Raw genomic sequence first — 27135 nt, 5'->3', positions numbered from 1 at the left:
TTTAATAGTCACAGTGGGAACAACATCCCCTATACACTTCCTGATGAACTCCATCACTGTGTCAGTGTGTACGTCGATGTTATTCTCAGAGGCTACCTGGAACAAATCCCAGGCCATGTGATCAAAACAATCTTGAAGCATGTATTCCGATTTGGTCAGACCAGCATTGAATGGACCTTAGCAAGGGAGGAGCAAAATGGAGTCGTGATCAGATTTGCCTAAGGGAGGGCAGGGGAGGGCCTTGTAGGTATTTTGAAAAGTTGAGTAGCAGTGGTCCAATGTTTTACCAACACGAGAACTACAGTCAATGTGTTGGTAGATCTTTGGCAGCACTTTCCTCAAATTTTCTTTGTTAAAATCCCCAGCTACAATATATAGTGGGGGAAAAAAGTATTTGATCCCCTGCTGATTTTGTACATTTGCCGACTGATAAAGAAAGGATCAGTCTATAATTTTAATGGTTGGTTTATTTGAACAGTGAGAGACAGAATAACATCAAAAATATCCAGAAAAACGCATGTCAAAAATGTTATAAATTGATTTGCATTTTAATGAGGGAAATAAGTATTTGACCCCCTCTCAATCTGAAAGATTGTATGCGGCCTCAGGATATGTAGTTTCCAGTTTTCATAAAGTCCGGTGTTGTTCTTTGAGGGCCATCATGGTATCGGCTTGAGGGGGAATATACACGGCTGTGACTAGAACCAAAGATAATTGTCTTGGGAGGTAATACGGTCGGCATTTGATTGTGAGGTTTTCTAGGTCAGGTGAACAAAGGACTTGAGTTTCTGTATGTTATCACAATCACACCAGGAGTAGTTAATCATGAAACATACATCCCCACCTTTCTTCTTCCCGGAGAGTTCTTTATTTGTGTCTGTGTGATGTACTGAGAACCCAGATGGCTTATGGACAGGGACAGTATATCCCAAGAGAGCCATGTTTCTGTGAAAGAGAGTATGTTAAAATCCCAGATGTCTTTCTGGAAGGAGATCCTCGCCCTGAGCTTGTCTACTTTATTTTCAAAGACTGAACATTAGCGAGTAATATGCTTGGAAGCGGTCGATGGTGTGCACACCTCCTGTATCGGACTAGAAGTCCACTCCGAATACCTCTTGTGCGCCGGTGGTGTTTTGGAGCAGACACTGGAATAAGTTAAATTACCTTGGGGGGTACGAACGAAAGTCGTATTCCTGGTCATAATGCTGGGGAGTTACTGCCGCTTTAATATCCAAAAGTTCTTTATGTATGTAATAACACCAAACATTTTATGAGCTAATAATGTAAGAAATAACACACAAAAAAAACTAAATGCTGCAAAGTTGCTTAAGAGATAGAAGCAGAGCTGCCATATCTGTTGGCGCCAAACACACAGACCTTCGCCCCAGTCTGAGGTCCTGAGTGCTCTGGAGTAGGTTTTCATCAAGAATCTCTCTGAACTTTGCTTCGTTCATCTTTCCCTTGAACCTGACTAGACTCTCAGTCCCTGCCACTTAAAAACATCCCCACAGCATGATGCTGCCACCACCATGCTTCATCGTAGGGATGGTATTGGCCAGGTGATGAGCGGTGCTTGGTTTCCTCCAGACATGACGCTTAGCATTCAGGCCAAAGAGTTCAATCTTGGTTTCATCAGAGAATCAGAGAATCTTGTTTCTCATGGTCTGAGAGTCCTTTAGGTGACTTATGGCAAACTCCAAGCGGGCCGTCATGTGCCTTTTACTGAGGAGTGGCTTCTGTCTGTTTGGTGGAGTGCTGCAGAGATGGTCGTCTTTCTGGAAGGTTCTTCCATCTCCACAAAGGAACTCTGGAGCTCTGTCAGAGTGACCATCTGATTGCTCAGTTTGGCCGGGTGGACAGCTCTAGGAATAGTCTTGGTGGCTCCAAACATCTTCGATTTAAGAATGATGCGGTGTTCTTGGGGACCTTCAATGCTACAGCCATTTTTTGGTACCCTTCCCCAGATCTGTGCCTTGACACAATCCTGTCTCAGGGCTAAACGGACAATTCCTATGACCTCATGTCTTGGTTGTTGCTCTGACCGGTGTGTGTCTTTCCAAATCATAGAATTTTCCACAGCTGGACTCCAATCAAGTTGTAGAAACATCTCAAAGATGATCAATGGAAACAGGATGCACCTAAGCTCAATTTCGTGTCTCATAGCAAAGGGTCTGAATACTTATGCAAATAAAGTATTTCTGATTTTTATTTTTCATAAATTTGCAAACATTTCTAAGAACCTGTTTTCGCTTTGTCATTATGGGGTATTGTGTGTAGACTGATTAGGAAAATGTTTAATTTTGTCCATTTTCGAATAAGGCTGTAATGTAACAATGTGGAAAAAGTGAAGGGGTCTGAATACATTCCGAATGCACTGTTCATCAAACACATGGTTTCCAGATGTTTGACGCCGTTCCATGTGCTCCGTTCAGGCCCTTATTACGAGCCGCTCTCCTCTGCAGCCTCCTGTGATATGGATCTGCCAGAAGGTATCTCATTCCCACAGGGCCAGAATCATCTTTGTCATCATCAGGATGAGGCTCAAACTCAGTGGTCTTCACTGCATCTGCCACCACAGTTAATTCATCCACACTCTCGTCACATTCAATTTCCTCCTGTAGATCTTCCAAAAGTTCTGTGTGATCCACCACTCCATATTGACCTTTTTTTCCTGTCCGCCATTTTACCCCCACCTCATGGCCACAGCAGCAAACGAAGAAACACTTAATTGAAGAATTTCTACTGTTGACCAATCACCGACGAAGGGGCATAGACTTCGGCTTGCCTCAGGAAAAAATGATGTGTGCCCAAACAGCCAATAAAACGCTTGCAAAAGACCCAATAAACAACCTCACAAAATGTTGTCATAATATATGAACAAACTGTTTCGGATGGGAAGCATGTGGACACCTTTATTTATTAGAATTTTACAGGATGAAATCTCTTGATATGCACCATGTTGTTTTCAAGTGTCCAAATTAAAAAAACGAACAAAGCAAACAAACAATACTTTTGTTTTGTAACAAGAATATAATGGCAACTTCTGTCTATTAATAATAACAATGTAATAATAGGCACAGGCATAGTCTGGATGCCAGTCTGTTTAGAGACTGTTAACCCCTAAATAAAGACCGGCACCCAGACTAACGCAGGCAAGGCGAAGTAGAGAAGTTGAGAAGGAAGAACACGGCATAAGGAATAATAGCGCTATCTGACGGCAAAAGGGCTATAATGCAAGGTGTGGTAAAGATACACTACATGATGAAAAGTATGTGGACAACTGCTTGTCGAACATCTCATTTCAAAATCATGGGCATTAATATGGAGTTTGTCCCCCCTTTACTGCTATAACAGCCTCCACTCTTCTGGGAAGGCTTTCCACTGGATGCTGGAACATTGCTGCAGTAACTTGCTTCCATTCAGCCACAAAAGCATTTGTGAGGTCGGGCACTGACGTTGGGCGATTAGGCCTGGCTTCCAATTCATCCCAAAGGTGTTCGATGGGGTTGAGGTCAGGGTTCTGTGCAGGCAAGTCAAGTTCTTCCACACCGATCTTGACAAACCATTTCTGTATGGACCTCGCTTTGTGCACGGGGGAATTGTCATGCTGAAACAGGAAAGAGCCTTCCCCAAACTTGTATTTTTCCAAAACAGTTGGAAGCACAGAATCGTCTAGAATGTCATTGTATGCTGTAGGGTTAAGATTTCCCTTCACTGGAACTAAGGTGCCTACCCAAACCATGAAAAACAGCACCAGACCATTATTCCTCCTCCACCAAACTTTACAGTTAGCACTATGCATTTGGGCAGGTAGCGTTCTCTTGGCATCCGCCAAACCCAGATTAGTCCATCGGACTGCCAGATGGTGAAGCGTGATTCACCACTCCAGAGAACGTGTTTCCACTGCTCCAGAGTCCAATGGCGTTGAGCTTTACACCACTCCAGCCGTCGCTTGGTATTGCGCATGGTGATCTTAGACTTGTGTGCAGCTGCTTGGCCATGGAAACCCATTTCATGAAGCTCCCGACGAAAAGCTATTGTGCTGACATTGCTTCCAGAGGCAGTTTGGAACTCTGTAGTGAGTCGAGGACAATTTTTACGCGCTATGTGCTTCAGCGCTTGGAGGTTCCGTTCTGTGAGCTTGTGTGGCCTACCACTTCGCGGCTGAGCCATTGTTGCTCCTAGATGTTTCCACTTCACAATAACAGCACATACAGTTGACGGGGGCAGCTCTAGCAGGGAAGAAATTTGATGAACTGACTTGTTGGAAAGGTGGCATCCTATGACGATGCCATATTGAATGTCACTGAGCTCTTCATTAAGGGCATTCTACTGCAAATATTTGTCTATGGATATTGCATGGCTGTGTGTTCGATTTTATACACCTGTCAGCAACCGGTGTGGCTGAAATAGCCGAATCCACTCATTTGAAGGGGTGTCCACATACTTTTGTATATATAGCGTATGTCAAAATGATACTACAAAATTATAATTTCATAAATAATTATATTCTAATATGATTTGGGTAACTTTCAACTCTCTGTTTGAATGTGTTGAACAAAGAACAGAAAAGACACACCCATGAAAGTGGTTCTCTATGTGCAGCTTGTTTTTATTGAGCAAAATATCCAGCTACCATACAATATCTCATAAAAAGGGGAAGAGCTGTCAGTAGAGCAGTCGTGGCACTTTGTTTTTACATAAAAGATAAAGAAAACACAAAAAATCTCCTGCTGCCTACTTCCCCATCCCCCTAGGCACTACACACAGATTAGCGTTTTCTTTTTGGTAGGCTACACAATAGAATTGTACAGCTCACTAATAAACAATTTGTTTTGTAAAATGATACAGAACTCTGTAACTGACAAGTTAGAGCTTACATGGGATTTTACTCTTATTCTGGTTATACAACTACAATGATTTATTTTGTATATTATTTACAGCATGTGTCCAATACTAAAGAAAAAGTCATTATACATAAAGCAATGACTTATGGTGTGTACGCACACGCGCACGCACGCACGCACGCACACACACACACACACACACACACACACACACACACACACACACACACACACACAACATTACACTGTATTGTTCAAACAAGACAAGGATACAAATCTGTAAATTCCAAAATGTCTTGCCTTAGCCGATTGACAGACTACGAATCCCCTTCTGTAGAGTCGCCCTCTAAAATCGATAGGTTCAAGTGGAGTTGTATGCGAAATTTGCTAATATAAAAGTATATATTCAAATTTGCTGATATCATTGTCCTACACTCTTCGAAAAAAAGGATTCCGAAAGGATTCTTTGGCTTTCCCCATAAGATAAATGTTTTTGGTTCCAAGTATAACCCTTTTTGGTTGCAGGTAGAACCCTTTTGGGAGTACAGAACCCTCTGTGGAAATGGTTTTACATGGAACCAAAAAGGGTTATACCTGGAACCAAAAAGATTTATCTTCAAAGGGTTCTCCTATGGGGACAGCTGAAGAACAGTTTAAGGTTCTAGATAGCACCTTTTTTTCCTAAGTGTACTTAGTAACTGTGAAGCTTAGTCTTCGGTGTATATGATAGATAATACCGTAATAACAAGACGTTTTAATGCCCAATAATTCATTTGAAAAGGATACCCTGTGAACACCCCCTTGTATAATATGTCAGAGCCGGCAAGCCAACTTCATCCCCATCAACTGGCATCAACTGCGTCACCATCATCTGGCATCACCATCATCAAACCATCATCTCATTTTAGGAGCCTGAGATCGCTGATCTGTTGAGGGAGTCCTGCTCTATGGCTATGACAATGTCTCCTATCCTTTGATTTGTTATGTGTTAGCTATATGTGTAAGCCAACTATGCCTGTTATGTCATGTGTTATATGTGTAAGCCAAGTATGCCTAGTATGTTTATGTTTCTACATTTTTGAACCATTTATTTAAGAGGACCATAATGGAAATACATCTTAAAACATGTTTTGTGTCATGCTTGATGATTTTAAATGCATTATCCACATTTGTGGTTGTATATTGTTTTACATGGTCAAATAAAATCTATCTATCTATGTATGTATGTACAGTTGAAGTCGGAAGTTTACATACACCTTAGCCAAATACATTAAACTCCGTTTTTTCACAATTCCTGACATCTAATCCTAGTAAAAATTCCCTGTCTTAGGTCAGTTACGATCAACACTTTATTTAAAGAATTTGAAATGTCAGAATAATAATAGAGAGAATGATTTATTTTATATTTTATTTCTTTCATCACATTCCCAGTGGGTCAGAAGTTTACATACACTCAATTAGTATTTGGTAGCATTGCCTTTAAATTGTTTAACTTGGGTCAAATGTTTCAGGTAGCCTTCCACAAGCTTCCCACAATAAGTTGGGTGAATTGTGGCCCATTCCTCCTGACAGAGCTGGTGTAACTGAGTCAGGTTTGTAGGCCTCCTTGCTCGCACACACTTTTTCCGTTCTGCTCACAAATTTTCTATAGGATTGAGGTCAGGGCTTTGTGATGGCCACTCCAATACCTTGACTTTGTTATCCTTAAGCCTTTTTTCCACAACTTTACAATTATGCTTGGGGTCATTGTCTATTTGGAAGACCCATTTGCGACCAAGCTTTAACTTCCTGACTGATGCCTTTAGATGTTGCTTCAATATATCCACATCATTTTCCTCCCTCATGATGCCATCTGTTTTGTGAAGTGCACCAGTCCCTCCTGCAGCAAAGCACCCCCACAACATGATGCTGCCATTGGCAGCTTCACGGTTGGGATGGTGTTCTTCGGCTTGGAAGCCTCCCTCTTTTTCCTCCAAACATAACAATGGTCATTATGGTCAAACAGTTCTATTTTTGTTTCATCAGACCAGAGGACATTTCTCCAAAAACTATGATCTTTGTTCCCATCTGCAGTTGCAAACAGTAGTCTGGCTTTTTTATGGCGGTTTTGGAGGAGTGGCTTCTTCCTTGCTGAGCGGCCTTTCAGGTTATGTCGATATAGGACTCGTTTTACTGTGAATATAGATACTTTTGTACCGGTTTCCTCCAGCATCTTCACAAGGTCCTTTGCTGTTTTTCTGGGATTGATTTGCACTTTTCGCACCAAAATACGTTCATCTCTAGGAGACAGAATGCGTCTCCTTCCTGAGCGGTATGACGGCTGCATGGTCCCATGGTGTTTATAATTGCGTACTATTGTTTGTACAGATGAATGTGGTACCTTCAGGGGTTTGGAAATTGCTCCCAAGGATGAACCAGACTTGTGGAGGTCTACAATTATTTTTCTGAGGTCTTGGCTGATTTCTTTTGATTTTCCCATGATGTCAAGCAAAGAGGCACTGAGTTTGAAGGTAGGCCTTGAAATACATCCACAGGTACACCTCCAATTGACTCAAATGATGTCAATTAGCCTATCAGAAGCTTCTAAAGCCATGACATCATTTTCTGGAATTTTCCAAGCTGTTTAAAGGCAGTCAACTTAGTGTATGTAAACTTCTGACCCACTGGAATTGTGATACAATGAATTAAGTGAAATAATCTGTCTGTAAACAATTGTTGGAAAAATGACTTGTGTCATGCACAAAGTAGATGTCCTAACCGACTTGCCAAAACTATAGTTAACAAGAAATTTGGGGAGTGGTTTAAAAACTAGTTTTAATGACTCCAACCTAAGTGTATGTAAACTTCCGACTTCAACTGTATGTATGTATGTATCGGTGTTGTCGGAGGGCTTAGAGTTGGGAGTCAGCTCCCCCCAGGCTGTTCATCTCGTCAGGTGCATACTTCTCCCCTGCCTCTCCGGCATCATGGCGGAAGCCAGCGGCGATCTCGTCAAACGATCGTCCCTTGGTTTCGGGCACCATGAAGTAGGTGAAGACGAAGAAGCCCAGCAGCAGCACGGTGAAGATGATGAAGACGTAGGGGCCACACAGTTGCTACAGAGAATACAGAAAAGTTACATCATTTTCACTATTTTCAAATTGAAAGTACTATTATAGAACTATATAATATATATAATATCAATGAACATTAATTCATATAATACGAAAATGAGCAATTAATGCAATAGTAATTGTTTCTGTCTCCTTACCTCAACGTATTGGAAGGTCATGCCCACTATAAAGTTAGCTGACCAGTTGGAGAATCCAGCCACGGCAAAGGCAGAGGGCCGAGGACCTTGGCTGAAGAGCTCAGCCACAATGAACCATGGGATGGGGCCTGGGCCAATCTCAAAGAAGGCCACGAAGCTGAAGATGGCCACGATGCTAACGTAAGACATCCAAGGCAGCTGGTCCTGAGGCAAGACACATCAGTAGAGGAGCCTGGTTGAAGTAGCCGTGTACATAAAATATAATATAAGCATATCCATGATGTTTTTTTATCTTCTTTTAGTGCACCATTATACATACCAGCAGTGCCATGGCAACTGTCATCAGGACCGCTGAGAATGCCATCCCCAGTAACCCAGTGAGGTGAAGGGATCTTCGCCCTGCACGCTCTACAACGAATAGCTATATAAAGAAAGCGAGGAAGAGGAGAAGAAAGGTGGGGGTTGGGGAGTTGCTACATTTCAAAGACACATTAGTCTGTTTCATTTTCCACCCATACTAGAAAAAAACAACATTTAAAATATATTTTTTATATATTTTTTGGGGATAAATATGAAATATATATATTTTTTTAACATATATTAAGAAATGTATTTAAAATTGATATATAAACGTATGTAAAATGTATATCACAATATACACTGAGTGAACAAAACATTAAGAACACCTTCCTAATATTGAGTTCAGTTGCACCCCCTTTTGCCCTCAGAACAGCCTCAATTCGTCGGGCAATGGACTCTACAAGGTGTCGAAAGGATTCCACAGGGATGCTGGCCCATGTTGACTCCAATGCTTTCCACAGTTGTGTAAAGTTGGCTGGATGTCCTTTGGTTGGTGGACCATTCTTGATACACACGGGAAACTGTTGAGCGTGAAAAATCCAGCAGCATCGCCTGGCACCTACTACCATTCCCCGTTCAAAAGCACTTAAATGTTTTGTCTTGCCCATTCACCCTCTGAGTGGCACACATACATAATCCATGTCTCAATTGTCCCAAGGCTTAAAAATCCTTCTTTAAACGGTTTCCTCCCCTTCATCTACACTGATTGAAGCAGATTTAACAAGTGACATAAATAAGGGATCATAGCTTTCACCTGGATTCCACAACTCAATATTAGGAAAGTGTCCTTAATGTTTTGTACACTCAGTGTATGTTAAATGCATTGGAAAATGTATTTAATGTATTTTAAAGTACATTCATAAATACATGAAATAATGTTTCCACATGTATTTATTGATAAATTTAGTAAATATATTCTAAAATGTATTTGGAAATGTCTTTTCAATTATAGTATGCGCCCAACGAGCTCAAACCAAGGCCACGCCTCCAAGAAGCCACGCCTCCAGATCGTCTAATAGGCTGCCGCAGCTACAATATGCTTGCTCAAAATGTATTTTTATTGTACTTGACACATCAAAAGCATACTAAAAGCATTAAAATGCATTTACATTTAAAATTATGTAATGATTTTTTCATTATTTAATGAAGCTAAAGAGAGGCACTTACTAAAGTCTTTTACATTTTTAAAATGTTCATCTTGAGACGGGAAAACATGTTTTTTTATGAAGTTGAACATGCACTCTTTATGACAATGTTAAAATGATATCAACGCCAACATTTTGTGTAAAAAGAGTCATTAAAGAATCCTCTGAAGGGCCAAACTATGTCATAGGCCGAATTAGGAACCACTTTAGCCACCCTGTAGACTCGATATCTTAGCCATGCATTTCTGGAATTGTCAGGCATTACATGCATTTGAGCAAAGGTGGAAATGTATGTACATGTATTTGAAATACATTTTGTGAAATTAAATATATTGAAATGTATTTGTTTTTCTTCGTATGGGTGTTTATGGATGTTGTACAGTGTTTTTCTGACTTACAGACACAACAGTGAAGGCTGTATTGACTACTCCAGCCCCAATGGTAGCATAGACTGGCTGAGAAACACCCGCCTTCTCAAAGATCCTGGTGGAGTAGTAGAAAACCTGCACAAAATTGTCATAATTTAGTGGGTCTGGTAGTTTGAAGTGTGTGTTTGTGTGTGTGTTTGTGTGTGTGCACATGTGTGTGCATGAGTTCGCATGTATGTGCATGCATGCATGTGTATTCACAAGTCAGTGTGTGTCTCCCAGAGTGTCCTACACTCACAGCGTTGATGCCAGACAGCTGCTGGGAGAGCTGGAGCATGATGGCGATGAAGATGGGCTGGCGGTAGAGTGGCGAGCGGAACAGCTCCAGGATGGTCACCTTCTTCTCCCTCATCATCTGTCTGGCCTCCTCCTTCATCTCCTGCATGTCGGCGCCCACCTCCTCAGTGCCTCGCAGCTTCTCCAGCACTGCATGCAAATCCACAACACACTCAGGACTCCATTCAGCTGGTACCAAGATGCATGACTAGTGGCCGACCCTCGTCCTGGAGAGCTACTGGATGTGCAGGTGTTTGTTCCAGCCCGACTTGAACACCCCAGACTCTACTAATAAGCTGCTTGTCGGGACCTTGATTAGTTGAATGGTGTGTTAGAGCAAGGCTGGAACAAAGCCTACACACCTAGGAGCTCTCCTGCTCTCCAGGGGAATAGGTCCTCAGCCGGGAGGGTTCCATGTTTGAGGGAGTGAAGGTGTAGCAGTAGTTGGTCAGAGGCTTACCTTCCCTGGCCTTGAGCTCCTCGTTGCAGTTGATGAGGAGGAAGCGAGGGCTCTCGGGGCAGAAGGGCAGCAGGATACACTGCAACACGGCCGGAATGAAAGTGAGGCCCAGCAGAAAGGGCCACATAGTGGAGTTCCCCATGATCGACTCCATCCCAAACACCTGTAAGTAACAATATGTTCGTACACTGTAACACTGTTAATGAAAGTTAAACTACCATGGAAATATACTGTGGTGAGGTTACTTGGGTAATGTATGTTGGTGGAAAGAATATATTTGTCCAGATGACTGTGCTGTATCACTAGCATTGAAAAAGATAACAAAAAGATCACACCTGAGGGCAGCAAATATTACTTGAACATTTATCTTCTCGTCATTGCTATATTTGTCCAGTTGTCCTGGGCCACATTTGGATTGTCATCTCTAGTAATCGCTGAAACACGGATCAGGTGAAACTGAAAGTCACCCGATGGACAGTGCCTACCTGTGCCATGAGGATTCCAATGACGATGCCCAGCTGGTGCAGAGTGCCCAGCGCCCCACGGAGCGAAGTGGGCGCGATCTCCCCCACGTACATGGGCACGAAGCCAGTGGACAGGCCGGAGTAAAGTCCCACGATGAAGCGGCCGATGATCAGCATCTCCCACGACGCTGCCAGCTTGGAGAAGCCCATGAACCCGGCGGCGATGAACGCTAACACATTGGCGATGAGCATCGAGTTCCTCCTGCAAATCATTCACAGAGAGGTCAGTTTAAAAATATGGCTGGCTTCGTCACTTCCTAAAGGCACAACAATGCTATACTGTTGTTGAGGTGCACAAGACAGCACAACAAACCGAAATTACCCATGATTACCACACCCTTTTAACGTAAAGACCAGTCTAAAATATAACACTAACAGAGCAGATTTACCTGCCCAGGCGATTGACAAAGAGGCCCACGGAGAAGGAGCCAAAGATGCCTCCGACAGAGAAGATGGCCACGGAGATGGACCACAGGGTGGTCAGGGATGTGGCAGGGATGGGCTCAGAGTACCTGTTGTTCCACGTGTCATTCAAAAAGCCTTCAATGATCTAAGGTACAATACAACATATCACAACATGAAGAACATACATTAACTATATTCATCATTGAAGGTTGCTGGAGACATTAAAGCTGCAATCAGCAGCAAACAATAACAAAACATCCTCCTCGGTAAAAAGCTGAGGGATGGGCCTCCCAAGTGGGTTTGACCCATCAGGCGGCACACAATTGGCCCAGCGTCATCCGGGTTAGGGGAGGGCTTGGCCGGCCAAATGTCCTTGTCCCATCGCGCTCTAGCGACTCCTTGTGGTGGGCTGGGTGCCTGCAAGCTGATCTCAATCGCCAGTTGTACAGTGTTTCCTGCGACACATTGGTGCGGCTGGTTTCCGGGTTAAGCGAGCAGTGTGACAAGAAGCAGTGTGGCTTGGCAGGGTTCGGGAGTTGCATTGATGGGACAAGACTGTAACTATCAATTGGATATCACGAAAAAGGGGTAAAAGTAAAATCAAAAGTAACAGTCAGTATCTGGTGTGGCCACCAGCTGCATTAAATACTGCAGTGCATCTCCTCGTGGACTGCACCAGATTTGCCAGTTCTTGCTGTGAGATGTTACCCCACTCTTCCACCAAGGCACCTGCAAGATCCCGGACCTTTCTGGGGGGAATGGCCCTAGCCCTCACCCTCCGATCCAACAGGTCCCAGACGTGCTCAACGGGATTGAGATCTGGGCTCTTCGCTGGCTATGGCAGAACACTGACATTCCTGTCTTGCAGGAAATCACGCACAAAACGAGCAGTATGGCTGGTGGCATTGTTATGCTGGAGGGTCATGTCAGGATGAGCTTGCAGGAAGGGTACCACATGAGGGAGGAGGATGTCTTCCCTGTAACGCACAGTGTTGAGATTGCCTGCAATGACAACAAGCTCAGACCGATGATGCTGTAACACACCGCCCCAGACCATGACGGACCCTCCACCTCCAAATCGATCCCGCTCCAGAGTACAGGCCTCGGTGTAACGCTCATTCCTTCGATGATAAACGCGAATCCGATCATCACCCCTGGTGAGACAAAACTGCAAATCGTCAGTGAAGAGCACTTTTTGCCAGTCCTGTCTGGTCCAGCGACGGTGGGTTTGTGCCCATAGGTGACATTGTTGCCGGTGATGTCTGGTGAGGACCTGCCTTACAACAGGCCTACAAGCCCTCAGTCCAGCCTCTCAGCCTATTGCGGACAGTCTGAGCACTGATGATGGAGGGATTGTGCGTTCCTGGTGTAACTCGGGCCGTTGTTGTTGCCATCCTGTACCTGTCCCGCAGGTGTGATGTTTGGATGTACCGATCCTGTGCAGGTGTTGTTACACGTGGTTTGCCACTGCAAGGATGATCAGCTGTCCGTCCTGTCTCCCTGTAGCGCTGTGTTAGGCATCTCACAGTACGGACATTGCAATTTATTGCCCTGGCCACATCTGCAGTCCTCATGCCTCCTTGCAGCATGCCTAAGGCATCTTCACACAGATGAGCAGGGACCCTGGGTCCTGAAAAAGGGACCTTTCTTTTTTTGCTGAGTTTATTATGTTGTTATATTCTATTTTGTTATGAAGAATACTATCATTGTGATCTTGCGGAAATGGATTCAGCTTTGATCTAACTTTATTAAACGAGCAACATTCGCCAGAGTAGTCTGTTCTCTACGAGTAGTGCAGAGACTGTGTGTAAAGTAGAGAATCCGCACATGCGCAGACCTTTCAGGACCTTTAGTGTCGGGAAGAGGGGTCCATAAAAGTCGGATCCACAGCCACTTCGTATTCGGCCGTATTCTAAAAAACAGGTAAATAAAAACATTCTTACAGAAGACCAGCAGAGGGGGGCAGAGATACACGATGCAAGATCGTTCATTACAGGACTTTATGTTGACAAACATAACTCAGAGTGTCATTGATACAGGTATGAGTAAGGCAGAGTTTATTGCCCTCCAAAGAATATGCCCTGGGTCTCTGACTATGGAAAACATATTTTTCCTATGGCACGTAATTTTTTTTTACCTGACAATTACTTATACTTATACCCCACAACATTTTTATCTGGTGATAGTAGTTTTCGGTTGAAGTGTACTTTGAAGGAGATGTGAGGTAAATTTGCCATAAAGAATATGTGAAGAAGAGAGTAGTCAGAGTGAATGATCTCTTTGTTATTGTTAGTTGCACAACTCCTATAGCCACCTTAATCCTGCAAACGTGACAATGATCCTCGTTACCTCTGCCACGTGTAATGGACACACCGCAAGTGGAATGATCGCAATGGTAAACCTTTCTCAAAATTCCCAGTTGGAGACTTCCTGGAATAAGATTGAAATCCGGGAATCCTCCAACAGGGATCTCAGGAAAACCTGGTAAATTTGGGAACGTTAATGGAATTATGCAACCGTAATTCACTGCAATAGATGGTGACTTTCCACCGCAGACTGTGGAGGTGACTACAAGCCTTGCATAACAAAGTATCAAAGATACTGGATCCCCTAGCAGCTACCTCCAGTAGCAGCTACCTCACTGTCCTGCACACCTTTAGACTGATGTAATCTTAATCTACAAAGCTATTTAAAGTGCTCATGTGCTCAGGTATCCCGAAAAGGCTCCAGGATTGGCCTTAAACCTCCCAAATCACTCACACACACACACACACACAGACACACACACACACACACACACACACACACACACACACACACACACACACAAATATAAGTACACACGCACACACAGTAACACACATTTTTATTTACAGAGCAGGCTTCAGTAATACCTCAAGTAACTTTCTCAAGAAACTGCTGGAGTAAAGTACATACAGTACCAGAGTATCTCCAGTATATCTGCCAGACTGTCACGTACAGATGTCAGATGTTAATATGATCACTCTTTCGTAGCAAAATTTGTTCCTGCCAGCTGGAAATTCGAAGATGCCTTGTGATTTAGATACGTTCACTGAAAACCTGCAGTTCTCTTTCTCTCCATGTAAGGGCAGTCGAGTCATTCGGACCAGTGCCAGCTATCAAAATCATCCTTCCTCTCTTGCCACCTCAAACAGTAAAGCACCAGACAGAATATTAATACATTTCCTACTGCTACTGTAGGTCTATAGGTCTTATTACTGAAACATTAAAATGTACAAAAATGTATCTGAAATGCCTCCATACACATCAACAACTGTTGTTTCATAAAGCTTAATAACTCAAGATAGATATTGGTCTCCACTACAACATACAAGTGTAAAGTGTATCCGAAATGCAGCTGTATAGTAGGCTACACCTAAACTATTGCCTACTGAAGCCTATCAAAACTAATTGCACACATAGGCCTATAATATCAGATGTAGAGACAAGATGAAATGGAGAATAGTGAGGTAGCCTACGGAATGGAGCACAATGGCGTCCAGCCGATGATTTTTTTTGATCTAGTGTATATATTATTGAAAAAAATATCAATTGCCTCAGTAGATTTGCCGTGGTAAACGAGGAAATACTTTATTTCAATTGTACAGAATGCTTGTCAAATAGATAAACAGCCCTTAGACTGTTCAAAAAGGACTAAGTTCAGACTTTTGAGTTATTGTGCCAGAAGAGAGTGGGCTGGAATCAAATCCATAGTGATACGCTATGGCTTACATGTATGTGTGTGCTGAAGGCAGCGGCCTTAAGACTTTGGTTCCAAGCAGGACTAAGGTAACACTGACACCATCTTTTAGGTAGAGGTAATGTGGTGACCAATAATGATTGCAATTGAGATTAGATGTGTGGGTGAATTTAGTGAGTATTGATGGTTTAGTTGGCGATAATCTAGTGCCATCGATGGTTGCAATAGGCCCCTTGTTGTGTGATTATATTCCAATACATTCTGCAGGCTAGCCAAGAAAGTGAAGGTAGCCTGCCTAAATGATTACCGCCTCGTAGCACTCACGTCGGTAGCCATGAAGTGCTTTGAATGGCTGGTCATGGCTCACATCAACACCGCCATGCCAGAAACCCTAGACCCACTCCAATTCGCATACCGCCCCAACAGATCCACAGATGACGCAATCTCAATCGCACTCCACACTGCCCTTTCACACCTGGACAAAAGGAACACCTATGTGAGAATGCTGTTCATTGACTAAAGCTCAGCGTTCAACACCATAATACCCACAAAGCTCATCACTAAGCTAAGGAACCTGGGACTAAACACCTCCCTCTGCAACTGGATCCTGGACTTCCTGACGGGACACCCCCAGGTGGTAAGGGTAGGCAACACATCTGCCACGCCTATCCTCAACACTGGGACTCCTCAGGGGTGCGTGCTTAGTCCCCTCCTGTACTCCCTGTTCACCCACAACTGCGTGGCCAAGCACGACTCCAACACCATCATTAAGTTTGCTGACGACACAACAGTGGTAGGCCTGATCACTGACAACGATGAGACAGCCTATAGGGAGGAGGTCAGATCATTGGCAGTGTGGTGCTAGCACAACAACCTCTCCCTCAATGTGAGCAAGACAAAGGAGCTGATCGTGGACTATAGGAAAAGGAGGGCCAAACAGGCCCCCATTAACATCGACGGGGCTGAAGTGGAGCGGGTCGAGAGTTTCAAGTTCCTTGGTGTCCACATCATCAACAAACTATCATGGTCCAAGCAACACCTTTTCACCCTCAGGAGACTGAAAAGATTTGGCATGGGTCGCCAGCACCATCGAGAGCATCCTGACCGGTTGCATCACTGCAATTTTATTTGTTTGTATTTCCCTGGCTGAGTTGATGAGCTGATTTGGTCATCAGTTGATTGACAGATGTAGGCCTACTGTAAAACAATAAACTTTCCTCCCGTGTGGATGCTTGCCCATGTTTTATAGTTAGGCTTTGTATAATGGGGGGGCGGTGTTGCAATCTACTGCAGAGATAGCCTGCAGAGTTCTGTCCTGCTATCCAGGTCTGTACCCAAACAATTTGAACTTCTACTTTTAAAAATCCACCTCTCCAAAAACAAGTCTCTCACCGTTGCCGCCTGCTATAGACCCCCCTCGGCCCCTAGTTGTGCTCTGGACACCATATGTGAACTGATTGCCCCCCATCTATCTTCAGAGCTCGTGCTACTAGGTGACCTAAACTGGGACATGCTTAACACCCCAGCCATCCTACAATCCAAGCTTGATGCCCTTAATCTCACACAAATTATTAATGAACCCACCAGGTACAACCCCAAAGCCGCAAACACTGGCACCCTCATAGATATCATCCTAACCAACGTGCCCTCTAAATACACCTCTGCTGTTTTCAACCAAGATCTCAGCGATCACTGCCTCATTGCCTGCACCCGTAATGGGTCAGCGGTCAAACGACCTCCACTCATCACTGTCAAACGCTCCCTGAAACATTTCAACGAGCAAGCCTTTCTAATCGACCTGGCCCTGGTATCCTGGAAGGATATTGACCTCATCCCGTCAGTAGAGGATGCCTGGTTATTTTTTTTAAATGCCTTCCTCTCCATCTTAAATAAGCATGCCCCTTTCAAGAAATTTAGAACCAGGAACAGATATAGCCCTTGGTTTCTCCCCAGACCTGACTGCCCTGAACCAACACAAAAATATCCTGTGGCGTTCTGCATTAGCATCGAACTGCCCCCGCGATATGCAACTTTTTAGGGAAGTTAGAAACCAATACACACAGGCAGTTAGAAACGCCAAGGCTAGCTTTTTCAAACAGAAATTCGCTTCGTGCAACTCCAACTCTAAAAAGTTCTGGGACATTGTAAAGTCCATGGAGAATAAGAACACCTCCTCCCAACTGCCCACTGCACTGAGGATAGGAAACTCTGTCACCACCGATAAGCCCACTATAATTGAGAATTTCAATAAGCATTTTTCTACGGCTGGCCATGCTTTCCACCTAACTACCCCTACTGCATTCAACAGCACTGCACCCCCCACAGCTACTCGCCCAAGCCTCCCTCATTTCTCCTTCTCCCAAATCCATTCAGCTGATGTTCTGAAAGAGCTGCAAAATCTGGACCCCTACAAATCAGCTGGGCTTGACAATCTGGACCCTTTCTTTCTAAAATTATCTGCCGAAATTATTGCAACCCCTATTACTAGCCTGTTCAACCTCTCTTTCGTGTCGTCTGAGATTCCCATAGATTGGAAAGCAGCTGCTGTCATCCCCCTCTTCAAAGGAGGTGACACTCTTGACCCAAATTGCTACAGACCTATATCCATCCTACCCTGCCTTTCTAAGGTCTTCGAAAGCCAAGTCAACAAACAGATTACAGACCATTTCGAATCCCACCGCACCCTCTCCGCTATGCAATCTGGTTTCAGAGCTGGTCATGGGTGCACCTCAGCCACGCTCAAGGTCCTAAACGACATCGTAACCGCCATCGATAAGAAACATTACTGTGCTGCCGTATTCATTGACCTGGCCAAAGCTTTTGACTCTGTTAATCACCACATCCTCATCGGCAGACTCAGTAGCCTTGGTTTCTCAAACGATTGCGTCGCCTGGTTCACCAACTACTTCTCTGACAGAGTTCAGTGTGTCAAATCGAAGGGCCTACTGTCTGGACCTCTGGCAGTCTCTATGGGGGTACCACAGGGTTCAATTCTTGGGCCAACTCTTTTCTCTGTATACATAAATGATGTCGCTCTTGCTGCTGGTGAATCTCTGATCCACCTCTACGCAGACGACACCATTCTGTACACTTCTGGCCCTTCTTTGGACACTGTGTTAACAACCCTCCAGACGAGCTTCAATGCCATTCAACTCTCCTTCCGTGGTCTCCAACTGCTCCTAAACACAAGTAAAACTAAATGCATGCTCTTCAACCGATCGCTGCCTGCACCTGCCCGCCTGTCCAGCATCACTTCTCTGGACGGTTCTAACTTAGAATTTGTGGACAACTACAAATACCTAGGTGTCTGGTTAGACTGTAAACTCTCCTTCCAGACTCACATCAATCATCTCCAATCCAAAGTGAAATCTCGAATTGGCTTCCTATTTCGCAACAAAGCATCCTTCACTCATGCTGCCAAACATACCCTCGTAAAACTGACCATCCTACCAATCCTCGACTTCGGCGATGTCATTTACAAAATAGCTTCCAATACCCTACTCAACAAGCTGGATGCAGTCTATCACAGTGCCATCCGTTTTGTCACCAAAGCCCCATATACTACCCACCACTGCGACCTGTACGCTCTCGTTGGCTGGCCTTCGCTTCATAATCGTCGCCAAACACATTGGCTCCAGGTCATCTACAAGACTCTGCTAGGTAAAGTCCCCCCTTATCTCCGCTCACTGGTCACCATAGCAGCACCCACCTGTAGCACGCGCTCCAGCAGGTATATCTCTCTGGTCACCCCTAAAGCCAACTCCTCCTTTGGTCGTCTCTCCTTCCAGTTCTCTGCTGCCAATGACTGGAACGAACTACAAAAATCTCTGAAACTGGAAACACTTATCTCCCTCACTAGCTTTAAGCACCAGCTGTCAGAGCAGCTCACAGATCACTGCACCTGTACATAGCCCATCTATAATTTAGCCCAAACTACTACCTCTTCCCCTACTGTATTTATTTATTTAATTTATTTTGCTCCTTTGCACCATATTATTTATATTTTATCTTTGAACTTTCTTCAAACTAGAAATCTACCATTCCAGTGTTTTTCTTGCTATACTTTATTTACTTTGCCACCATGGCATTTTTTTGCCTTTACCTCCCTTATCTCACATCATTTGCTCACATTGTATATAGTCTTATTTTTTTATTTTTTATTTTACTGCATCATTGATTGTATGTTGTTTTACTCCATGTGTAACTCTGTGTTTTTGTATGTTGTCGAACTGCTTTGCTTTATCTTGGCCAGGTCGCAATTGTAAATGAGAACTTGTTCTCAACTTGCCTACCTGGTTAAATAAAGGTGAAATAAATAAAATAAAAAATAATTTGTCAATATAGTTATGGTCTTTGGTGTGGATGCCCTTACAGCAGGTGAGATTTCCATTGCTAAGCTATAATGTGCCGGCTACAGCAGCATAGGCCTACTGTACTTTCAGTTTGATGCCGGCATTTGAAGTCATCCTTGTTGTGGACTGAAAGCCTGTATTGTGGGCTTTAATATTTCATTTTGTAAAGCTGTCAAGATGTTTATGGATTTGAGCCTATCCAAAGACAATTTTGTTGAGCTGAGACTTTTCTTTGACGTGTAAATTATCGGACAGTTCGTTTTACTTCTTGAAAACTTTGAAATAAATACAGTTACCTTGTGGGCCTAAAATAGGCTGTAAGCTATCTAAACCCTTACAAAAAAAGATTGCAGTTTTGAAACTGCAGTAAAAGTGCAGTAACTGCTGTGGTATTTGGACGCAGTAATTGTATTGAATCAAACTTTCATGTATTCAAGGCTTAAAAGTCCTCTGAAGTTTTTAATTTCCACCTCAAAATATCCAGCCTGAATCTCAGCATATAGGGTTTATTTTCTATTTCTTTGTTTGTTTTCTCTTTAAATGGTGGAATCAGTTAGCATAGTATATATTGTTGCTTGCTAGGTCTGTACATGTTGTATGAATCAATTTAGCCTACCTTGTACAATTTATAGTCATGTTTTAGGTTGGACGTGCGCTCACCAATCTAATTGTTATTTGTCCAATTATTTATTATTTATTAAATATATATTTTTTAAGGAGTGGAGCAGTCCCACTCCTTTCTGATTTTTTTTCTTTTATTGAAGAGATAGAACAATGTTGGATACATGGGGAAGGGTGAGTCAAAGGGAAGTGGACCGGAGTTGAACCCATGCTGACTCTGGCACATGTGCGATGGGATCAGCGGTTCTAACCGCTGGACCACATAGGCACTAAGGCCACCGATTAGTTATTCTGCCTATTGCTTGTCTTGAACATACAGTATAATAAAACAATAAAAAAAGGATTTTCCCTACCGAAATATACATTTACTTCCTAGAAATATGTGGATTTATTATAATCCAAATAAGAATTCACACGAGGTGCCCTGTAGCCTGCATGTAGCCTACATTGGCTACTTGAACTGGAGCCCAGTGGACCTGCAGTCTAAGGGATCCAAAAGGGTTCTTCAGCTGTCCCCATAGGAGAACCCCTTTTGCTTCCAGGTAGAACTATTTTTGGTTCCAGGTAGAACTCTTACAGGGTCCATATAGAACCCTTCTTGGAAATGGTTTACATGGAACCCAAAAGGGTTCTACCTGGAACCAAAAAAGGTTCTTCAAAGGGTTCTCCAATAGGGACAGCCGAAGAACCGTTTTAGGTTATTTTTTCTAAGAGAGTAGGTACGGCATTGCATTGTATACAAACACAGCTTTCCCCTGGTGAGGATTCTAAATATTTCTTCAGACATTGAAATCCTCCTCCTGCAGGATTATTTTCCCCCTGCTACAAAACAGGTCAAACTAAAAATCCAACATCTGTAGAAGGATTGCGTCTCATCTTATCTCACCAGGGAGTCTCACCACGTCAATCAAAGATCCTACATGTATTTTATGTATCACCTTTGATTGACCTGGTGGGGCTCTTGATGGAGAGATGAGATGCAAACCTTGACAAACAAATCAAATCTGATTGTATTTGACATATGCACAGGATACAATAATAGTAACAATAACACAATAACTAAGTCAAAAAGAGCACAAATACAATTACAAAAAAAAGGTAAGAAAGTAAGAAAGATATACTGAAAAATACAGAGATGTCCTATGTCTGTAATGCAAGAATATACTGTGAAGGTTATTTACATGTAATAAAGTGATAAGTGACTTGGCTGAGCAGCGAGAAATATAGTAAAAGCAGATATGTAGCAAAACAGTCTGGGACTGAATCGTAGGGTCATAGGCACAACATAAACGATCCTGAACCATCAAATCATTGATCCTGATCATCTTAAAGCCAATACTGCATGTAACGTGGGCCATTAACTAACAGGTAACAAATGTTAAGAAGCACTTTATATATAGTCACGTTTGCCATCTAACTCATATCATAGACAGAGGTACGTATTGTTGCTAGACTATTAATGGCTTGGAAAATGGACTTTGGACATGGGCGTACGGCACCTTGGGTAGGACATCTATGAGCGCCATGCATCTCTTAAGAACATCTTAACCTGCAGAGCTAGTAAGGGGTGTCCAGAATGAATAGGAAGAATACTGTCTTTACATTCACTGGGTTTGGACAGGCTTTAAGGGGCACAAACATAGAAACTAAGAGTATGTGTCCAAAATTGCACCTTATTCTCTATACAGGGCCTCTATGGCACTGGGCAAAAGTAGTGCACTATTTAGGGATTAGGGTGCCATTTGAAACTGGCCCTTTCTCACTCACCTTTTGGGGAGCGTTGATGACCCCTGTGTTGTAGCCAAACTGCAGCGAGCCAATCACAGCTGTTCCCACTGCCATCATCAGCTGGAGCGTCACCCCCTGTGGGCACAAAAATACAATTTTAATTAAAGTCTCTTCAGTTTTACAAAGAAATGCTCAAAGTGCTCAATCACATGCGTTATTGCATTATCCTACGAGCATTTTTATTTTTTATTTTAATATATACATATATATCTTTGAGGAAAGGTATATTCAGACTAATCTGATTTTATATGAGAAGTCTTGGACTTGGACAAAAGACAGATGAATTGGGACTAAGACTTAATAAATGTGCATGAGATATTGAGACCTCACTTGGACTCTTCAGTGTTACTGACACTGGTGGTCCATTCAGTATAATCCCCTTAAGGAATGAGGAACATCAGAACCTGGGCCCGGTGTTACTGACACTGGTGGTCCATTCAGTATAATCCCCTTAAGGAATGAGGAACATCAGAACCTGGGCCCGGTGTTACTGACACTGGTGGTCCATTCAGTATAATCCCCTTAAGGAATGAGGAACATCAGAACCTGGGCCCGGTGTTACTGACACTGGTGGTCCATTCAGTATAATCCCCTTAAGGAATGAGGAACATCAGAACCTGGGCCTGGCTTCACAAGAGGGCAAAAATGAGGCTTAGACCCCTCAGTTGAAACTTGTGCCACCTCAGTTTTAGTTTTATGTCCCTATATAAAAATAGCTAAAAAGTTGAGTGACAGGTTGGCACGAAATCTGTATCTGTATCTATGTGTGTGTGGGTTTGTGTGTAAGGGTGCTATGGAAAGCCACAGGAGGAAAAAAAACGCATGCTTATTTGTGGTAGACTATGTGAAAAATGTGATACTCCTCCACCTGTAATTTTTTATTTCGATTTATAAGGACAGGGTCAAGTTACAGTTGAAGCTCCTTCACTGAACTCTGCCTCACACCCCACCACTATAGAGTTTAGTTAGCTTCTTAGCTCGCTGTAAAAGGCGTTAGTGTTATTAGCCTATTTAGCTCTAACCAGCTAATCTGCCAATGCAACGATGGATATCAGAAATTAAACCATCGAGGCCGCCGCCAAGCCCAGCAGTGATGATGCTGCCGAGCTCCAGCTAACTACGCGTGAAGAGCCCCCCTTCCCCCCTTTCACAAGTGCTGCCAGGGTAATGGCTCCAAAGCCCCCTCCACTGCCGTCCGTTCCTGACGATCTTGGTACAGAGGAGCCAGCCCAGGGCGCTGTCCATGGTGCTGATAAAGCGTAACAAAGTTTTCACACCAACCTTTCACTTCTTGGTCAAAAGCACTCAATGGTCTCAACATTTGAACTTTTATGTTTATTGTTGTATAGCGTGATATAAGCAGAATTTAATATAATTCTAATGCAAGAACTCAAATTACGCCCCTGGGTATATCTACATATCTTTATGTTTCATCATAGAAATAGATAGAATAGTTTGTTAACTGTTAATGTAACTAGCCTAAATATAGATTGTCTCTTGCCATTATCGATCTGATATTTTGTTTATAAGCCTTTAGTAGGCCTTTGTTCTGTTCGCATTCATTCGTTTGCATTCACATGTCGGTATTCTAAGCCATGTCTCTGTTTTGAAATGTATTATTGTCGTATTATTAATGTTTAAAAAAAATAAAAAATAAGTTGCAGCCACACTGACGTCCATAAAAGTGACCCTCTTATTCACATCGACAGGAATCTCTCAGTCAATTCACCTTCTAGAATCTGCATCTTCAATCTATTAAGTCAAAAGAGAGAGGCACTGAGAGTAGCTTTATTCCTACTAGCTACAAATCTTCTTAGTGAAATTCCTTTTAGACCTTATACAGCATGTACTACATCATAAATCACTTATTTTAAAATCGGGTATCAACAACAACATATGTCCTGCTCAAACAATAACACACTCTCCATCTTAGCTGTCCAGGCTTGAGCTTTTTGCGTCAGTGGCCTTTTAATAGTTTAGTAATCTGGCTCCTATCTTGTGAATGACAGTGCTCCTGTGTGGAGGTTATATCCAGGGAAGTGGAGTCAGCCAGCAGTGCAGCTTTGCAGGGATCAGCTGCTGCTGTGGCATGCTCACTCCTCCTTCTACACCGCTGTCATGGACACCTATCGGATACCCTTTAGCTTCTCGCCCGCCCTGCGAGGGAAGACTGTCCCCTGTGAAGGAGAGGCCGGGTGTAAAAACGGCCAGCTCATCTCCTATTCAAGACCCCAACTCTCTTTTTAGTTTTCTTATTGCAATCATCATTATTTATTAGCCAATCAGCAACCTTTATTCCCGGGACTTAGCGAAGGACCCCACCATGCAGGGCCGTCAATCAGTCACTAGTTTTCCATCCTGATAAAAAATGTAACCAAGGCACATTTTTCATGGTTGTGAAAAACCCTCTGAACCCTCTCTCTGGTCCTGGGATAAAGATGCACAAACTTTAGAGATAAACTTTCCAGCCCAGCAGAGGCTACCATCATGGACAATTCTGCCTCTGGACTCTGTGTTTAGTGCATCTTTGACCACGTAAGTGTACTTGCAAACAGTTAGGGTTCAGTGTATGTTTATTTCATCTGTATACTTGTAATAGGACTACTACTTTGTAACCAACTGCTTATACATGATTTATTTCATGCTAGTTTGCTGTTTCTACATGCCTGAGTACCAGCCAACTGCATAGCATGTTAATCTGTCCCCTTTGGCATTGTTCTGGGTACAGTACCCAGGCCATTAGGAGTTGTGTGACCTAAGATGGCTCCACCTAGTCCTTCTTGTTACACAACCAGTATGGCCGACTGCTGACGTCATCATGTCCGATCACCTCCTGCTGTAGTCCTAACCACGACCAACATGGCCGCCGTTCACATGTTAGCATCCCAGCTCCATATCCCACTAACTACTAGCTGCTAATCTGCGAACTAGCCTTGTGTGCTAGCCCACTGCCAACATATAGCAATTGCATTAGGTATTGTATATAGCCAAATACATTTAAACTCAGTTTTTCACAATTCCTGACATTTAATCAGAGTAAAAATTCCCTGTCTTAGATCAGTTAGGATCACCACTTTATTTCAAGAATGTGAAATGTCAGAATAATAGTAGAGAGAATGATTTATTTTAGCTTTTATTTCATTCATCACATTCCCAGTGGGTCAAAAGTTTACAAACACTCAATTAGTATTTGGTAGCATTGCCTTTAAATTGTTTAACTTGGGTCAAATGTTTCGGGTAGCCTTCCACAAGCTTCCTACAATAAGTTGGGTTCATTTTGGCCCATTCCTCCTGACAGAGCTGGTGTAACTGAGTCAGGTTTGTAGGCCTCCTTGCTCACACACGCTTTTTCAGTCCTAACACACACATTTTCTATAGGATTGAGGTCAGGGCTTTGTGATGGCCACTCCAATTCCTTGACTTTGTTGTCCTTAAGCCATTTTGCCACAAATGTGGAAGTATGCTTGGGGTCATTGTACATTTGGAAGACCTATTTGCGACCAAGCTTTAACTTCCTGACTGATGTCTTGAGATGTTGCTTCAATATATCCACATAATTTTCCTCCCTCATGATGCCATCTATTTTGTGAAGTGCACCAGTCCCTCCTGCAGCAAAGCACCCCACAACATGATGCTGCCACCCCGGTGCTTCACGGTTGGGATGGTGTTCTTCGGCTTGCAAGCCTCCCCCATTTACCTCCAAACATAACAATGGCCATTATGGCCAAAAAGTTATATTTTTGTTTCATCAGACCAGGGGACATTTCTCCAAAAAGTACGATATTTGTCCCCATGTGTAGTTGCAAACCGTAGTCTGGCTTTTTATGGTGGTTTTGGAGCAGTGGCTTCTTCCTTGCTGAGCGACCTTTCAGGTTATGTCGATATAGGACTTGTTTTACTGTGGATATAGATACTTTTATACCTGTTTCCTCCAGCATATTCACAAGATCCTTTGCTGTTCTGGGATTGATTTGCACTTCTCGCACCAAAGTTCGTTAATCTCAAGGAGACAGAACGCATCTCCTCCCTGAGCGGTATGACGGCTGCGTGGTTGATTTCTTTTGATTTTCCCATGATGTCAAGCAAAGAGGCACTGAGTTTGAAGGTAGGCCTTGAAATACATCCACAGGTACACCTCCAATTGACTCAAATGATGTCAATTAGCCCATCAGAAGCTCCTAAAGCCATGACATCCTTTTCTGGAATTTTCCAAGCTGTTTAAAGGCACAGTCAACTTAGTGTATGCACACTTCTGACCCACTGTAATTGTGATACAGTGAATTATAAGTGAAATAATCTGTCTGTAAACAATTGTTGGAAAAATGACATGTGTCATGCACAAAGTAGATGTCCTAACCAACTTGCCAAAACTATAGTTTGCTAACAAGAAATTTGTGGAGTGGTTGAAAAACGAGTTTTAATGACTCCAACATAAGTGTATGTAAACTTCCGACTTCAACTGTACCGTTCTATTGTGTGCTATATTAGCTCATTGCTACTAGCATCCATGTATGTTATAGTGTGCCATTGTCTACTGCTAGCCTACTAACCTATCCAATACTTGAACCACTGTATAACAGTGGTGGGATCAAGTCACTATTATTTCGAGTCACAAGCAAGTCACAAGTCACAATGTCAGAGTCTCAGGTCGAATCTGAAGTAGAACGGGTCATGCATTCTAAGAGCAAGTCACGTCAAGACAAGTAACACGTTTTAAAAACATGCAACGCCTGTTCAACTACAAATCTTTGTCTATTTGAGGCTACCAGACAGCCCGTTTCATTAATTAGTCTGCAACACAGTTTGATTTGCCCATGTAATTGTACAATAGGGACCGTGTAGCAGTCATAAGGGCATGAAATCAGCGTAAATCAGCAGAAGTCAAGGCAGGTTGACATGCTCAGAGTGTAGATTTATTTACAGGTCGGTGATCCAATGCTGAAAGAACCATACCATAC

At 43.0% G+C, this 27135-nt stretch overlaps 1 protein-coding gene and 1 long non-coding RNA gene across 3 annotated transcripts in view; one reads left to right on the top strand and one right to left on the bottom strand.

Moving 5' to 3' along the window:
* Positions 1 to 7538: 7538 nt before the first annotated feature.
* LOC106572233 (solute carrier family 2, facilitated glucose transporter member 1) overlaps positions 7539 to 27135 on the bottom strand; it is a 44731-nt gene continuing 25134 nt past the window's right edge. The window contains exons 2-10 of one of the 2 annotated variants that reach the window (XM_014146239.2): positions 22157 to 22252; positions 11680 to 11840; positions 11252 to 11492; positions 10767 to 10929; positions 10269 to 10456; positions 10001 to 10105; positions 8417 to 8518; positions 8098 to 8301; positions 7539 to 7942 (exon numbers count right to left, since the gene is read on the bottom strand). In XM_014146239.2, coding sequence (XP_014001714.1) covers positions 7739 to 7942; positions 8098 to 8301; positions 8417 to 8518; positions 10001 to 10105; positions 10269 to 10456; positions 10767 to 10929; positions 11252 to 11492; positions 11680 to 11840; positions 22157 to 22252 — 1464 coding nt within the window. In that variant the 3' untranslated portion in view covers positions 7539 to 7738. The remainder of the gene's footprint in view (positions 7943 to 8097; positions 8302 to 8416; positions 8519 to 10000; positions 10106 to 10268; positions 10457 to 10766; positions 10930 to 11251; positions 11493 to 11679; positions 11841 to 22156; positions 22253 to 27135) is intronic. The other variant, XM_014146242.2, reaches the window with a different exon arrangement.
* Positions 8190 to 9487, top strand: LOC106572234 (uncharacterized). The gene is made up of 3 exons (XR_001321082.2): positions 8190 to 8277; positions 8400 to 8552; positions 9410 to 9487. It is a non-coding gene; the product is annotated as an uncharacterized lncRNA (long non-coding RNA).

This window comes from Salmo salar, chromosome ssa15, assembly GCF_905237065.1.
Source record: "Salmo salar chromosome ssa15, Ssal_v3.1, whole genome shotgun sequence".
Taxonomy (NCBI): domain Eukaryota; kingdom Metazoa; phylum Chordata; class Actinopteri; order Salmoniformes; family Salmonidae; genus Salmo; species Salmo salar.
The sequence above is the reverse complement of the archived record's forward strand: the minus strand, read 5'-3'. Positions and strand labels throughout refer to the sequence as shown.